Below are 16,784 nucleotides of genomic sequence, written 5' to 3'. Positions count from 1 at the left end.
AAATCCTTTCTCCAAGGGAGTCACTGGGTATACAAATAACTCTTAAGGGCAGACCCTGTGGCCAGCAGTAGACAGCCAACTCAAAATGAACTCAAGGGTATTTTTGGAAACTATTTGTTTTCAGCCTTACTGGTCTTTTGCTTGTATATTATGGTTTATGATTTTGAGGTTTTTGTGGCTGTGTGTGTATCGGCATTTCTCCAGTTCATTCTTGTTTCTTTGGTTGTTTGTTGATTTTCTTTTATCTGTGTTTGTCGTTTTATTTGCCTGTTTGTTTTCTTATGAGAGAGAGAAAATGGAGTTGGCGGATGGAAAGGTGGGGAGAGTCTGGGAAAAGAGAAGGGAAACCATGATCGAAATATATTGTATAAAATACATTTATTTTAAATCTTAAAACCATAAGAGGGAAGACCTGTTTCGGGGATAAAAGGGGAGAGGGGGTGACAGGGCAGGGATCTGACTTTCCCTGCACCTACATACTTTATTATTTAAAATGAATATTTCAAAGTAACTGTTTCTCTTAAAAATGACTGTTCTAGACATAGAAGTTTCTTTTTATGTTTTATGTTCAATTGCTAAGAAGTCTGGAATTTCCAGCATTTGGTTCATTTTGTGGGAGTGCCATTTCTGCAGAGAATATCCAAACAAGTCCCAGACAAGCTAAAACCAGTCTTAGAAGCCCCACACCTGAGTGATTTGGACCTAACAAACTATCCTTCAATCTTATTTCTGTTTTTTTCTTTTTTTTTTTTTTTTTTTTGAGCCAAAAGAAAGTTTTGAAAATTATAAGAAAAGATCAGCAGCTCAGACTCCAGTGAACAAACATCCTTTTATGAGCCATCTCTTTTCTGAAAGGTTGAGGCTGTGGATACAACCCAAAAGGTAGAATGCTTGCCTCAAATGTACAAAGCCCTAGGATTGATTTCCAAAATAAAATAAACTAGACGTGATAGCACTTTGGGAGGTAAAAGTGAGAAGATCAGAAACTACAAGTTATCCTTGGCTACACAAAGGGTTTGAGGCCAAGTTAGGTTACATGAGATCCTGTCTCCCAAAAAAAAAAAAAAAAAGTGGACTTGGGAATAGGGAGGGTGGATCTAATGATTGAATCCCAGACCTTACTTTTACAGAGCTTACCCCTACAACGCATTTAGAGTGCTCACAATTGCTCACATAGATTAGATGAGCAAGCACCTATTAGACGACATTTTAAGAGATAGGACTAGAGAGAAGCTGTGAGTGGTTCACATTCACACAGCTAAAAAAACTTGTGCCTAGTTTTAACACAGAGCCCCTCAGAAATTTTACTCTTTCTTGCTTTAGTGTAATCCCATGGCAGAGACCGCTGAAAAGAAACCCAGAATTTAAAGAGGCACATCTGCCATGTCCTTCTTTCTGTACAAAGAACTGCAGTGCCACAGAACCCTGTTGACCAGGTGCCTCCCAGACATGAAACAAGAGCTCCACACTACTCCGCACTGAGCTGGGGCCAGAGCCCCACCCATTATCAAACATGCCAATTACAAGACAGAACTGAAAAGGGCTGCCAAAGACCCGGATCTCACTGCTGGCGAGTTCCAGTCCTGAATGGTGACTCTACCACACACCACAACAAACCTCAATTCTAACAGTGGCCACACTATTAATGAGGTTCATTGTATGCCAAGGACAATCTAAGTGGTTAGTAAAGGTTGGCTTATGATCCTCTCATGACGCCACAGGCAGGCAATGTTATTTGCATCGCTGAAGATGAGGAAATGGAGGAACAAGGGTTAAGCCACTTGCTCAGGGTGACTCAGCTTGTGAGGAGCAAGCCCCGGCAGGCCCCAGGATCCGCTACATCGCTGTCTATCCTAATTTCTTAGCAGCTTTCAAATTCCATCAGAATCAGCTCATGCTAGAGTCAGCTTCAATTTCTAAAAGCGGAAAAACAAAAAACTAACAAAAAAAAAAAAAAAAAAAACCAACGAATCCAATACTTCCCTCCAAGAAAAACAGACCCATTCATTAAGTGGACAACCCCCAAATTCCTTCAGTCAGCTTTTCCCCACCAGAGATCATGCAACTAGAACATGCAACTGTTGCTATAAAAAGTAATGCGACTTAGGTGCAACAATGTATATTAAGGAATGTTTCATTGGTTTCTGTAACAGTGACTCAAGTTGAATTCATCCTTGGGCCCACCCCCAACCCCACATGCCACTCCTTACCTGAAGGCTGCCACCCTGCACACTAACTCTACACTCTATGATCATAAGGCACCTTCAAACCCTATTAGATTCCCTGCTCCCACCTAGGGTCAGCTCTTTTTAGATTTCTTTTTTTGTTGTTGTTGTTGTTATTTATTTATATCCCAAATGCTGCTCCCCTACCAGTCTCCCATCCCTGAGTCCCTCCTCTCATCCCCACTCCAACCAAAGAGCTGGACAACCCATGTAGTAGAGGGCTGCCTTGTCTGGCCTCAGTAGGAGAGGATGTGCCTAATCCTGCAGAGACTTGATGCACCAGAGTGGGGAACATAGCCTGGAGGCCCCAGTCGGCTAAGATGTTTAACTTTCACTTCTAAGTCCAGCAAAAACAGAACTGTGATGTGGCTTTGCCTTATTCTTCAACGAGGCACATTGACTGAGCCAGCTGCTTGGCACTGACCACAAGAGCTAAGCCCCTCCCCTGTGACACTGGCACACTTCCTCCTCCCCCACAGGGCACACATCTCCATGCATATTCTGAAAGATTATTAGCTTCTTCAGAAGGCTGCTGTGAGGTTTTCTGAAATGACTCAAAACAGAGCAAGTGCTCAGAACTAAAGAAGTGTGAGCTCTTAGTTTCGGAATTCCAGGAGCCACATGCTATGAAAAGGGCTGAGCCTACCACCTAGGAGTTCACAGTCCCGGGAGAGACAGGCTGATGTTAAATGTTGTGCCAGAAGCAATCATACAATCACACACCAGACACCCTACATGTACACGCATGTAAGGAGGCAGGATAGAGCAAGCCAAGTCTCACATACAATATGTGGATGGCACAGATGAAACCCAGGCACAAAGGAAGGGAAGGGGATGACACTGGAGATCAGGACTGGCTCTGAGAACCCTGTGTCTTTATCTAAAAATAACAATGAATAATAATGTCCTCACAGGATTCACTCTGTCCAGCTCCTGCAAAGAGACAACTAGAGACCATCGGCCAGGCTGAATGAAGTTCACATGACCTCATTGGACAGACACTTTCTGATTGAGTCAGGGTTACTAAGATGAAACACCATAGCCAAAAAAGCAAATTAGGGAGGAAAGGGCTTATAGGGATTACACTTCCACATTGGAGCCCATCACTGAAGGAAGGCAGGACAGGAACTGGAGCAGGGCAGGAATCTGGAGGCAGGAGATGATGTAGAGGTCATGGAAGGATGCTGTTTACTGGGTTGCTCTTCATGACTTGCTCAGCCTGATTTCCTATAGAACTCAGGACCACTAGCCCAGGGGTGGCCACACCCACCATGAACCAGGCCTCCTCCAGTCACTAAGAAAATGCCCTACAACCTTGCCAACAGCCATATCTTATGGAGGCATTTTCTTAATTGTGGTTCTCTTTTCAAAGACTTTAGCTTGTCTCAGGTGAATTTAAAAAAAAAAAAAAAAAAAAAGCAGCCAGCATACTTTCGAATGACAGTTAAAACTGAACCCAGGGGTTACCCTGTCAGCCCCTAGCCCAGCCACGCTCTTAGTGCAATGGTTCTCAACCTTTGGAGGTCGAATGTTAGCTATTCACTTTACCATCCATAACAGTAGCAGAATTAGTTATGAAGTAGCCATGAAACAATTTTATGATTGAGGTCACCACAGCACGCATTAAAGGAGGGAAGCATTAGAAAGCTTGGGAAACACTGCCTTAATGGGTCTTTAGAGGATCCTATTTAAGACTCCAAGTTCTACTAGCAGCTGAATGTATATGTCCCTTTAACTTTTGAAATTGACAGCTGAGCCCATCAAATGGACCTGATCCACAACCAAAGTAAAGTCGCTTTGTATTCGTTTTAATTTAAATCACATACTGATAAACTTCATATAAACCATAGATTCTAAGCTTATAAGAAAGTCTGGCAATTCTGGGCTCAGATTTCCATATGGCAACAATCAGTACAACTAAGGAAGCTCCGTCCCTTTAAATGAGAAACATATTACCCACTTAACCACAAACCCCATCTACTGCCTCTAGTACAGACACCCAGTATCAGCTGCTGGCTGTCATCGCCCATACTGTGATTCCCCTCACCACTTCACCCTCTAGTCATCCCCCTTTACATTGCCTCCTGGGTTCCACATACCAATGAGCTTGAGACTGAAGGCTCTGCTCAAAAGCCATGCAAAGCAATAATATGTAATAGCATTTTATGATGGGCTGATAAAGCCCAGCATTAAAGAAAAGAACGATTTCATAGCTAGAATTACCAGGCACCTTTGTGTGCCCAGCTCAGTCACCTATTTCCTCTTAGCTATGGGAAGCACCCCATTTGGTTCCCACATGCTCCAGCCAGCCTGCAGTGATGGTGCACACCAACACTGAAGACTGTTCTGGGAACCACAGTGAATTCGAGGCCGGCCTAGCCTACCAAGGAAGACGTTGTAACAAGAAGACAGAGAAGTGACCCAGACTGGATAGTAAATTAACTTTTGCCCCGTTTTGACGTGGGAGTTCCAGCAAGCCTTTGTCGGTTGTTTTATATGTTCCGTGGCATAAATACGCCTCCCCTTTGAAGGAAAACAAAACAAAACCTCTTTTCCTTTGGCTAGGCCTGCAGGTCCATTTCCTCAGTGTTACAGAACACCACTCACCTTGTCCTTTGGAGCTGGCTTCTAAACCTGGGCCCAGAAATCCACCCACCAGCTCACTAGCTCGGAACTTTGCAAGGATATGGTACTGACTTGCACCTCCTATCTACCAGATGCCCTGAAGAAAGGAGGAGAAATATACACAGAGCCCCATGCCATCTCAAATCTACCGGGAAGGATCCAGAAACATTCATGCATTCATTCATTTTCACTTTCTTTTATCCTAGAGATCAAACCCAGGGCCTCTGGCCTGTTAAGAGCACATTTTTACCACCAAGCTACACTCCCAGCCTCTAATTTCTGCTTTTTAAGTTCCCTAGCAAAACCTGCTGGATCTGGAAACTTCAAGGGGAATTATTCAATGTTTTTTTTTCTCCCCAATACTTTCTCTCTGGGTTAAGTTAAATTACTAGATAAACAATAAATACTTAAACCTAAAAATCTAGTAACTCTACAATCTCCTGCACATAGAAGGCTCTTTGAAGGTACTTCAGTTAAAATACACTCTCCCCCCCCCCCAAATAGAAAGTAAGAAGAATGAGAGGGAAGAGGGAGGGAGGGAAGAGAAGAGAGAGAGAAAAAGGAAAGAGAGAGGAAAGAAAGAGAAGGAAGGAAGGAAGGGGGAGAGGGAGAGAGAGGGAGAGGAGAGAGAAAGAGAGAGAGAGAGAGCAGCCCTAGCGTTGCTGGCTAACTTCTGAGAAGGACCTACAGTCAAGTATTGTAAAAGGCATGTCAGCCCAGATGAGTAACTCACTCAACATGATTCCCATTTTTGCCCTGTCCAGAAAACTTGGAGCTAAACTCTGCAATTACAGAAACCAACTGATTTAACGTTCCTGGAACACTGCTGTTTCCACTTGTATGTTCCAAATAGTTCATTAGATCTTAAGTATGTCCTCGTGTTTTAAATATCACAAACGTGTGTTTCTGCTGCTGTAAATTGCCTTAAACCCAGGCCGAACAAAGTGAGAAAGGAAGCATAAATAACAAAGCCCGTCCCTGGACTAACAAAACATGAAATTCAAGTTCCTTTGGAACAGCAAATAACCCTTTAAACATAGATCTAAGGGCTATGTCAGGGTCCTTAGGTATAAATGTGACAGTCTGAACTAGGGACGGGGCAACACAGACGCAGCCGGACTGCCTCATTTATATGCTGAATGTGAACCCTCCCTCAAGCTCTCTTGGTTTGCAGTTTGTGGGTTCAGGCTGCCACCCAGACCCCAAAACCACATCAAAGCTGCAAACCCTGCAGGACAACACTTAGGTTAGCCTGAAACAACACGACTTCAGAATGTTCTCTGTTAGTCCAAACCCACTTTCTCCAGGAAATCAGGCCTTTAAGTAGACTGGGCGTGTGTAGCTGAACTGTGTGTGCTCTAAGCCAGCTTCCCTTTATGCTTAGTGCAGGATGAAGTTATCAGTTCAGACTAATTGCTTTCCTGGTCTGAGCTATCACCATTCTGAAGACAGGAAGGTAAAGGGGCTGGCAGTAACGAGACTGCCCCAGTATCTCAGCAAGTCGTCAATTCTCGAGCATTCAAAAGCCTATGATGACTCTGCACGCTTTAAAATGGCCCTAACCACTGCCACCCACAACCGAAACCAGAACATTCACTTTTTCAAACTGTTCTGGCTGTTTCCGTTCCTTCAAAGATCTAATAAAATTGACAGTGGAGTTAGTCTTGTTAGGTTGTTGAAAGGACGCTAAAGGGTTGGAGAGATGACTCTTTAAGAGTGGATAGTTTTACAGAATACCAGAATATGGTTGGCAGCACCCATGTCAGACAGCTCCCGACTGCCTGTAACTCTAACTACATGGGGATCAGACACCTCCTTCAGGACTCTGTGGGGACATACCCCAACCGTATATATACTCCCAGCCTTCACACACACACACACACACACACACACACACACACACACACACACACGTAATTAAAAGAGATCTTTGGGGCTAAAGAGATGGCACTGTGGATTAACATGGCTGTTCTTCCAGAGGACCAAAGTTAGATTCCCAGCACCCATATAGCAGTTCACAGCCATCTGTATCTCCAGATCCAGGAGATCCAGGAATACCAGACACACATATGGTGTACACACATGTGGGGAAAAGACTCATACTTAAAGAAAAAACATTTCAATTACTTAAAAAAAAATAATAGCTACCATTCAAAATTTTTAACAGAGGAGTGGAGAGTCAGTCAGATCAGGTGTTAAGAGCACTGGCTGCTTTTCCAGAGGTCCTGAGTTCCATTCCCAGCACCTACATGGTGGGTCACAGCCATCTGTAATGTGATCTGACGTCCTCTTTGGCACACAAGTGTACATGTAGACAGAGCACTCACACACAGAAAGGAAGGAACTTTTTTAACAGTATTCCAACCTGATGCCTATAGGGTTGTGGGGTCCTGTGTCTGCTCCACCACAGGGAGGTGGGACTCAGGGAGTGACCAGGCTTACCCCACACTGTTGCTGGGCAGGTGTCAGGCTGTAGAGAAGCCTGGGGACATGGCTAGGGGTGGGAAAACACAGTCTGAGGTGCGGGACAGCTGGAGCTAGCTGGGAGGTCCCCAGGCATGCAACGAGGCCAGAGTCATCTGGTTCTCGGGCTCTCGGACACCCCGACACTGCTGAATGCTGTGGAAGAGCTGAGAATGGAGTTCAGCCCGTGGGCTGGTCTAGCTGGTGGCGGGAATGGGTCGAGGAGGGGAGCTCTAGCTGGTCCCTTCCGGAGTCTTTGGCTTGACAGCTTGAGGCTTGAGCCGCGGCCATGCCCGTGTCTGTGGCCGCGAGCACAGAAAGGCCTTCTGCAGGCAATCAGACAGTGGTTCTACAGGTGAAGGCTTCCTCCATCGCTCCCCACTGCCCACAGTGAATCCCGATGAGAAGAGGCAGTCCATGGCTTTAAGGCATTTTTTTTTTTTTGGTCATGGCAGAAAGTGAATGAGCAAACCAGTTCCCCACTTCTCAGGGTTTCTGTGGATTCAAGGCTTAGCTCAACCAGGGACCAAGCCACCTTTCCCGGTCCCACAGATGCTTACAACTCATTATCCAGCGTGCTCAGCTCCACCCTTGCAATAACCTTTGGAGCTAAATATTATTATTCCCACTCCGAAAACAGCGGGTGAACAGCTGGTGAGTTTTCAGTGTAAGTAGTGGACAAGACCAGAGTTTGAACCTCCATCCTGAGAGAGCCAGAAAGTACATTTCCCCGGGATACCAAGCTGCCTTTAAGTCTTCATTTGTTGTAACAAAATTATGATGGAAAATACAAAACAATAAAGCCTACATCATCCACCATGAGATACTAATTAACTCTGAAAATGTAGCTTGCACAAAAAGCAGGCTGGGAAGTTTTATAAGCGGATGCTAACAGCGTTACATTGAAGTACACTGAGAAAAGCTTTGCCTTCGCCTTCCTGCGCTTGTCCATCTGACCCTTTGCTTTGATGGATCTGGGGTTGTTTTCTTGCTTTTCTTGGGAGAGGACTTCACATTTACATCTTGAGCTAAACTAGAACTTAACTATACAACTCCAGGTTTTGAACTTGGGGCAGTCATGCCCCAGCCTCCTGAGCCACCATGCCTGGTTCCTGAATCTTCTATGGCAACCACACAGAAACTTATTAAGTATAATGTGCACATAGAAAAGAACACAAACCATCGCCAGAATGTCTAATGATGATCCATCCTCCCCACCCCCAAAAAAGACTTACCAATGGACACACAGCACCCAAGAAAGAAACTGAACTTTCAAATCTCATTTGTCACAAAACTTTTGGCAAAGATTTGCCCCAATTCTGACATCCAAGTTAACTTTAGACCTTTGCCTGCTTTATCTTGCCAACCCTGGTGTGGGTTTTAGGTCATGTGATTCGTTCAGCATTTGTCTACACATAATTGTTGTTAATAATCATCTGAATTATTTAAAAAATTAGGATTACTGGGGCAGGAGAGAGGCTCAGTAGTTAAGAGCACTTCTTGCTCATGCAGAGGGACCCAAGCTCAGTTCAACATTCTTTTCTGAATTCAATGCATACCAGGCAAACACATATTGTACACATGTACATGTAGCCAAAACCCTCATACATACAAAATAAGTAAATTTAAAAAAAAAAAAAAAAAAAAAAACTTTTTTAACTTGAGGCTACAGGAAACTGTGCTCCAAGGAGCACTCAAGCATGTCTCTTGATGGTCACATGGATTCATTTCTATTTAAGTATCTAGCTAGAATTGTAGGGTTATGTAAGTATTTTAGCTTTAGAAGTATAAACATTTTTATAAGACTTTTAATAATGCAAATCATCTCTGCACCATCTGAATTTAACCCATGTGCATTTACATGTGTTATCTCACATGAGTCATACCTGTGTCCTTATTATCTGACCTTATATACGTTAATTAATTCACTACAACATCTACAAAAATGAAACTCTATTCAGAAGCTGGCCTCTTACAGGATGAGTGTGTGGTTTTTTGTGCCTATTGTACAGTCGAAGGAGTGTGCTGTACCCCACAAGCCTTGTGATTGATGAGTGTCCATGCCATTCACCATAAGGGCACTAGAGCTGCACAGAAACCACTAGCTCTTTTGTGTCAGGTGATTGTCTGTTGTCTAAGTCACTGTTCAACTGATGTGCATAGATACCTTGACTAAGGCAACTCTTATCAAAGAAAGCGTTTGGCCAAGAACTTGCTTACAGTTTCAGAGGTTTGTTAGTCTAGCATGATGGCACATGTGTTGCTATGGCAATACTGAGAGCTGCAACCTGAAAAGCAGAGAGAGACAGAGACACTGACCCTGCACAAAGGTTTAGAAACTTCCAAGTCTACCTATCCCCAGTGACACACTTCTTTGAAAAAAGCCACGCCTCCTAATCCTTCTCAAATAATACCATTCCCCAGTAACTAGGCATTCAGATATATAAGCCTAAGGTGGCCATTCCAACCACCATATAGGTATTCTGATTTTGAACTTGGCTTGACTGACACAGGTGTATCTGGTCATGTTCATTTGTAATACCATCCCCAGATCCCAGGCCAGCACTCAAACAAGCCTTTCCCTAACCGGTCCTTAACTCCTCTGCCCTTCCATTCTGTATCCCCAAGGGTTTAGGAATCCAGAACTTACAAAACCTCTCCCAGGTGAGGCTGTGGCTTCAGGTTTTCTGATGGATCAAGGGAAGGCCACGCTCCTTCCCAGGTTGCTCTGAGCTAAAGTTCACAGGCAATGACACAGACACCTCAGCCAATCCTCAAGGTGCAAGGGGTCTTGGAAAAGAAGCCCAAGAGAGTCCTATTTTTTACAGTGATGCTTGGACCAGAATTAGGTTTTCCTGGAGTTGTGCACTGAATAGTACTGTTGGCAATGCAATATTCATTGTCCTGGCTTATCAGGAAGCAGAACAGTGACTAAAGCTGCCTGGCAGCCTTCTTGGCAAGGCACTTGGTCCTGTATTCAGTCTGGCCATGGGTTATATAGAAAGTGTATGGAAGAGGATGATGCAAGCACATGCTTAGCAGAGCATAACATATTAGTAGCTATTAAATTATTTGACTTTGAGAGTACAGACCCTGGGAGCTAGCTGGCCTAGGTATGCTGTATGACACGGGCAAGTAATATTTCCACGCCTCAGTGTCCTTACCTGTAAAATGAAACTCTTCACTGTACCTACATCACTGGGTATTCGTGAAGATTACTAGAAGATATTAAATACTTAGAGTAGTGTCTTTCATATGAAAAGGGCTACTATATATGTCTTAAATATTCTGATTAGTGCAAGTAGATAAAATAAATACTTTCAAATGAATCTCTGCCGTGTATATATACATGGATGCTTTTATGATTAGCGACACAAGGTCCAACTGAAAATATTCCTGAATTTATAGTTTATTTTCTCAATCAACTTACACAGGTGAAGGCACAAGTAATGCTAATAGAAAATGCTAGGCTCTGTTATCCAGATAGATACAAATACAACTGATTTACTTGCTAACCATTGTTTTTTAAATTTATATCCCCCCTCCCAAATTCACACCCTATAGGCGCATGCTGGTGTCTGCACAGGCCAGAAGAGTGAGTCCCCCTGCAGCAGGAGTTAGAAGACACTGTGAGCCACCGGATGTGGGTACTTAATAAGAGGCATTAACCACTGAGCCATCTATCCTCTTTATTATCTTTATAGAGAAGGAAAAGGACTTGCACAGGGTCACAGGGTCACCTACCAAGCTGCCTAGGACAAGAGCTCTGCTTGGATCCCTACACTGAATACAGTATCAGGTCCCAGCCTTGGGCTTCTCCTACCTCAGTTTGTTCTCTGAGGCTCATTAGAAATCAGCTGTACTTTAGAAGTTAATTTTATAAGATAAGCACTACCGAGCATTTATAACCTTAATCACTCAGTTACAAGGAAGTTAACAAGCGGTTGAGTCAACTCTTTTTTTTTTAATGTAAATGAAAACAAATTACCCAACCTGAGGGCACTTAAACTTCCTAGTCTACACAGAGCAAATGATACCAGCCAGCCCTGCTCTCCTCATAGGACATCCCATTGTTTGGTACGGTCTGGGGGAGAGCAGGAAGCTTGGAAGTCAGCCTGAGCTTGCCCCCCCCACACACACCCCACTATGCACCCTCCACCCACCACCTACACCACACACACACACACACACACACACACACAGCAAACACCAGGTGGTTTTCCCAGTTGGGAGAGGCCCATTGTCTCTGTTTCATTCTTCATTAAAATGAAGCACTATAGAGCGGGAAATTTGGCTCAGTTAAAAGCACTTCTTGTTCTTACAGAGGACCTGGGTTTAGCTCCCAGTATCCACAGAACAGCTCTCAACCACCTGTAACTCCAGATCCAGGGGATCCAACACCCACTTCCGACCTTCACATGTACAAGGTACACATACATAGTGCCCAAACATACTCGTAGGCTCAAGCTTCCACCTCAGGCTGCTCCCTTGGATTCATCTGCCTCCCTTCTCCCAGCCTTCAGCAACGGGATTGGCTAAGTCTTCTGGGGTGATTTATTGCACACAGTGCAGGCATGCAACTCAGGGCCTTTAATACACACCGGGCAGTTTTAGACTTGTCTTCTTTTTTATGACCTGACTACTAAGCCCTGCTCGTCCAACCCTTATGACGTGATGTCAATATCTACTTGAATCTGAAAATAACGCTCTTGAAAAATCAGAAAAGACCTTCAGGATACAGAGTAACCATTATTAAGCATCCCCGTGGGGTCCTTGGATAAAGGGCACAAGCACTTACTATAAAACCACAGGCTCTCAGCAAAGGGTTCCCCAGGAGTCAAGGGGCACATAAGTGGCAGTTCCAACTGAGAGCACCCCTTTATCTTTGGCTCCACCTCTTCCTGTCTTTGGTCAGTTGCCTGAGTGACAGTCAACAGTGCACAGCAGCAAGCAGTTTCAGCATGGGTGTGGATTCTCTCAAGGTTTCCCTTGAAAGCTCTGAGAGGAAATGAGATATTATAAGGGAAGGAAAAACACACACATTCTCTCTCTCTCTCTCTCTCTCTCTCTCTCTCTCTCTCTCTCTCTCTCTCTCATATGCACACACACACACACACACACACACACAGGGAGGCAAAACATACACACACTCTCTCATACACACAACACAAACACACATATAGAAGAGAAAGCAAAACAGACATACGCACACAAACACACATATGCTGAAGAAAATTACTTCAGAAAGCAGTTAAATATTAAGTGGATGCAGCAGCAGGGACTCAAAGACAGGAGCCTTTACATGGGATATTAAATAGGAAAAAAAATACTTTGTATCCATTTATAGTTAGAAATTTGGGCTGTGGGTCTTAAATTTCTCACAGTCACATAGACAAAAGCACAAAGGAGTACTAGAAGCCACACATGCAATGCATACAAAATGCTCTGTGTAAATCTAGCATCTGGTGTTTAGGGTGCCTGTTTAGTCAGTAAAACTATGAAGAAAGGCACAGAGAGATTAGAGTATGTCAGGGCAGGGCTACATTGCCAAGCTTCTACCACATACCCTGAGCAGGGTGTGACCATGCAGGTGTTCATTTTACAATCAGTGCAAACGCTCCTAGGAAAAAAAAGTCTCTCTAGTTCACACAACTGTGGAGTTCTGTTCTGCGTTAGCACTTTCACAAAAGCCTGGAGCCGAGAGCAGAATAATCCATGCAAGAGAAAGCAAACATGGTTATTTAAATAAGAGGTACTCCTCTACCTGCCTAATTTTATGGCTTGCTTTGGTGTGGAGACTGAAAGTCTACACACACACACACACACACACACACACACACACACACACACACACACACACACGAAACCATACTAGCAGACTATAGCTGTCCAGGATGATAAATGGCGCACACAGCAGCCTGAAGGAGGGCAGAGCTCTTTACCAATGCTCACACTGTTTACAGAGCACTCCACACTCTTCAACAGGTAGCCAAAGGCTACTGTTACCCTACTGCAGTGCTTGAAGCAATGCACTCTGGGTGCTCACCTCAGGTACAGCTTGGGTAAGACCTTGACTCCAGACAACACCCAGCTCCTAAACAGCCCAAGCCACAGTCTCTTTAGGACAATCACTTTCTCATCCCTAAGCCATAAGGTGAAGATAAATTACAGCCAATATCACTAGTGACACTGAGTCACAGTGTCTCTAAGTCACTGTCACTTTTCAATTAAACCGCAATTAAACCGCTCGCCGAAGTCACAATGAAAATGAGCTCCCCTCAAGAGCTGTGTCTTCTCAGGTCTGAGGAGTTTGCACAGGCATAGATACCTGTTCGTTCAACATGAGTATGGAGTATAAAAAGTGCATTAATCAGGGATGTAGCGAATGGTAGGCTGCTTGCCTAGCATACTCGATGTCTGGGAAACAGGAGGATCAGAAGTTCAAAGTCAGCCTTGGCTATATACAGAGTTAAAAGTCATTTTGAGGTGAATGAGACATGAGACGCTAAGAAAAGGAGAGAGATAAAGAGAGGAGTAAAATTAATTGGTTAATTAATGAATTCAGAAAGATCCAAAGCACTCCACCCCATCTTCACTCCTACACCGTGCTGAGTGCATCACTGAGCTATCCACCCAGCTGGCATTAAGACTTTTTAGAAGCAGCCAGAATGACAAGCCATGAGTATCCTTTCAACAGACTACCAATCCATCCTCCCCTGCCCAAAGAGAAAGTTTCCCAGGATGGAGAAGGTTGACAGGTTAATTATAGACACAAAGAGGAAGAACGACTGGACTATGAGGTAACTAACTCTAAATGTCCAGAGGCAGTGTCGTCCATGGGCAAGCATTTGTAGCCTGTCTGCCAGGGTACACTAAGCAGGCACAGTCGGGTGTAGTCCTGGGCCAGGCTTAGGGTAGAGGCCCGTATAGATAAAAGCATAGCTCCCATGCTTGAAAAGTTTGGCTGGAGACTGGGAAAACAGCTCACGTCTCCAATAACAAAGAAATCTCTGGAAGACAAGATGGGCAAGTGGAAGACTCAGTCTTAAAACTGGGCAGCCTGCTCATTAGAAGTCGGATGGTCAAAGAGCCCCTTCCTAAGCCAGCCTACCTGAAAGAAAGCCCGAGTGACAGACACTGTCACTCTGTGTCACAACTGTGGTTGGTAGAAAAGTTTCCACATATGGCATAGCCATACATCAAAAGGACCCATTGGGATCTTTCACTCCCATTTCCAATCCAGAACCCCTCTGAGAAACACACACACACACACACACACACACACACACACACACATTTATAAGACTGGGAAAGCAAATTTAAGGTCAGCTTCAGCACACAAATGTACCAAAGAATGGAATGTGGTCCCTCTAGACCAGGCATTGCTGAGGTTTTTCTCTCTCCTTAATTAAAAGATATTTAGTAACATCCCCAGCGTGCGGAGCGAGGCACGCGCGCGCGCGCGCGTACACACACACACACACACACACACACACACACACACACACACACACCTTCTATCTGAAGAGGCTAAAAAAAATCTAAAAATGTTGACGCTAAGTGAAACATATTCCTTGTGTTTGGCCCAGATCACATGGCCAAAGGGTGGGCCTCCAGATACTGAGCCTGAGTCTAACGGGGGTTCATTTTAGTTATGAGTCACAGGTCTAGCAGTCCGCGATTGAGCCACTGCCCCTCCCAGAGATGAGACCCAGCTAGGAAGTTTTCAATCATCACCACCACACGCCGCTGGTACTCTTCTCCAAAAGGAAATGGGCTTATCTCGGACAACCTGGAGGTCAGAAAGGTGATCTAATCACTAGGCAGAGCGAGACTACTGAAGTTTATATGGGGTTATTTCCCAACTCCAGTGTTTCCTGTGAAAGGCACTGCGGAGCTGAGAGCCAGCCGTGGGTCAAATCCGAAGAGTGTAAAATTGTTGTTTCAGTTGTTAGCTAAACGAATCCCATTCGCCTTCCAGGGAACTCTTCTATACTCCCATTCACCTTCCAGGACTTTGAGTTGCTTCAGATCAGCTCTCCCCAAACTTTTCCACTATGAAGAGCAAGGCATGCTAACTCCTAGCGCACAGGGTCTGCAGAGCCCCAGGTCTCCACGCCCAGGCACAAAGCTTGTCTGTTTGTCGCGCCGCGCCACGCTTCCGGGGCGCAGAAAGAAAACTGTCTTTGGCCTTGACTCGGCTCACACCGAGCCCGCTTGCCCCGGAGCGCGGCGGTTGGCACAGAGCGCTCGGCTCACAGCGCACCTGGATGCGCCCCACCGCGATCCCCTCCGAGCTCCAGCCACTTCTGCTTCCCTCGGGACCCAGCGCGCTACCACCCTACGAAACTACCCCGTTCCCACGCGCGTCCCAGGACGCTCTTACCCGCGAAATGGCGAGAGGTTGCTCGAAGTCCTTGCCGCCCACGAGGCGGAAACCCCAGGGTCCCGGGCCCTGGAGAACAATCTGCTGGGTGGTCATCGCTAGGCACAATCGGAGAGGACAGACGGCCAAGGCACAGAACAGCTCGGCGCGCAGGGCTCCCGGAGCAGCTGTCGGAGAAAGAGCGCGCGGCGCGAGTTGGGAGATCCTGGGACGGGCGGGGTCGCGAGCGAGGGCGGGGACAGAACCGCCCCGGCTGTGTCGCTGCCGCCCCGCCCGGCCCGCGCCTCCACTCCCAGCGGGTCCGCAGGACCTCGCCAGACTCTGATCGCCCGAGTCAGGCTCTTCAACTCCGCCCAGCAGCCCCGAACCTCCTCCCGCACCTCCTCCAGCCCTTCCCACAGCCTTCCTGCTGCTCCCAGCCCGGCACGAAAGCTAGGTGAGACCTAAACCTGTCCCCGCCTACAGAGGACCCTACAATCGCATGCGGTGTGCTTTGCAAAAAGTTGGACAGGTCTGAGCGAGGTCAGAGCCGTTTACACTTTTGGAAATCATCGAGAAGTTTAAGAGGTGCTTTCAACCAGAAGAAATTAGAAAAGCTCTCTAGTCCCATTTTAGAGATAAAGTCATTGAGGCTGCCCGAGGTTACACAGCACCCCTAAGGCTACACAACTTCTCGTAGCTATTGAATCATTTCCCAGGCTCCTAGGGCCACCCTGGAAGTTTTCCAATGCTAATGAGACTAAATGTGGGGGGAGTATAATTAGGCTCTGCTAGGTTCCTAGAAACCTTTCCTCCTGCCTGGAGTTGAAATTGGAGGGAGGGAGGTTCTGACCTTCCAGGCAGTTCCATCCTTAAGTCCAGGGTGGACCAATGCCGGGTGAATTGAATTCCAGCGGTGAAAGGAAATTCCCGGGTTCTAAGCTCCTGAACAGTTTCTTAGGCCATTTCTGAGAGCCATTTAAACATCTTCCCTAGACTCCCTTTAACTCTGCAGCCTTGATTCTCCGCCTCTCGCTGTGTAGTCTATAGTTTACTTACTAGTTTGTCCTTCCCACATCCCTAAGCACTGGATTCAAGACCTGAAG

The 16,784-nt window shown here is 45.6% G+C and overlaps 1 protein-coding gene across 1 annotated transcript in view; it reads right to left on the bottom strand.

Annotated features, from left to right (window-relative positions):
* PDLIM1 (PDZ and LIM domain 1) overlaps window positions 1-15,886 on the bottom strand; it is a 45,616-nt gene extending 29,730 nt beyond the window's left edge. Inside the window, exon 1 of the mRNA XM_080911549.1 lies at window positions 15,700-15,886. Within this exon, the coding sequence (XP_080767675.1) occupies window positions 15,700-15,795 (96 nt within the window). The 5' untranslated portion in view covers window positions 15,796-15,886. The remainder of the gene's footprint in view (window positions 1-15,699) is intronic.
* Between the last annotated feature and the right edge of the window lie 898 nt (window positions 15,887-16,784).

Source organism: Micromys minutus (assembly GCF_963924665.1).
Source record: "Micromys minutus genome assembly, chromosome: 2".
NCBI classification, from domain to species: domain Eukaryota; kingdom Metazoa; phylum Chordata; class Mammalia; order Rodentia; family Muridae; genus Micromys; species Micromys minutus.
This window is presented reverse-complemented; position numbering and strand designations above follow the sequence as displayed.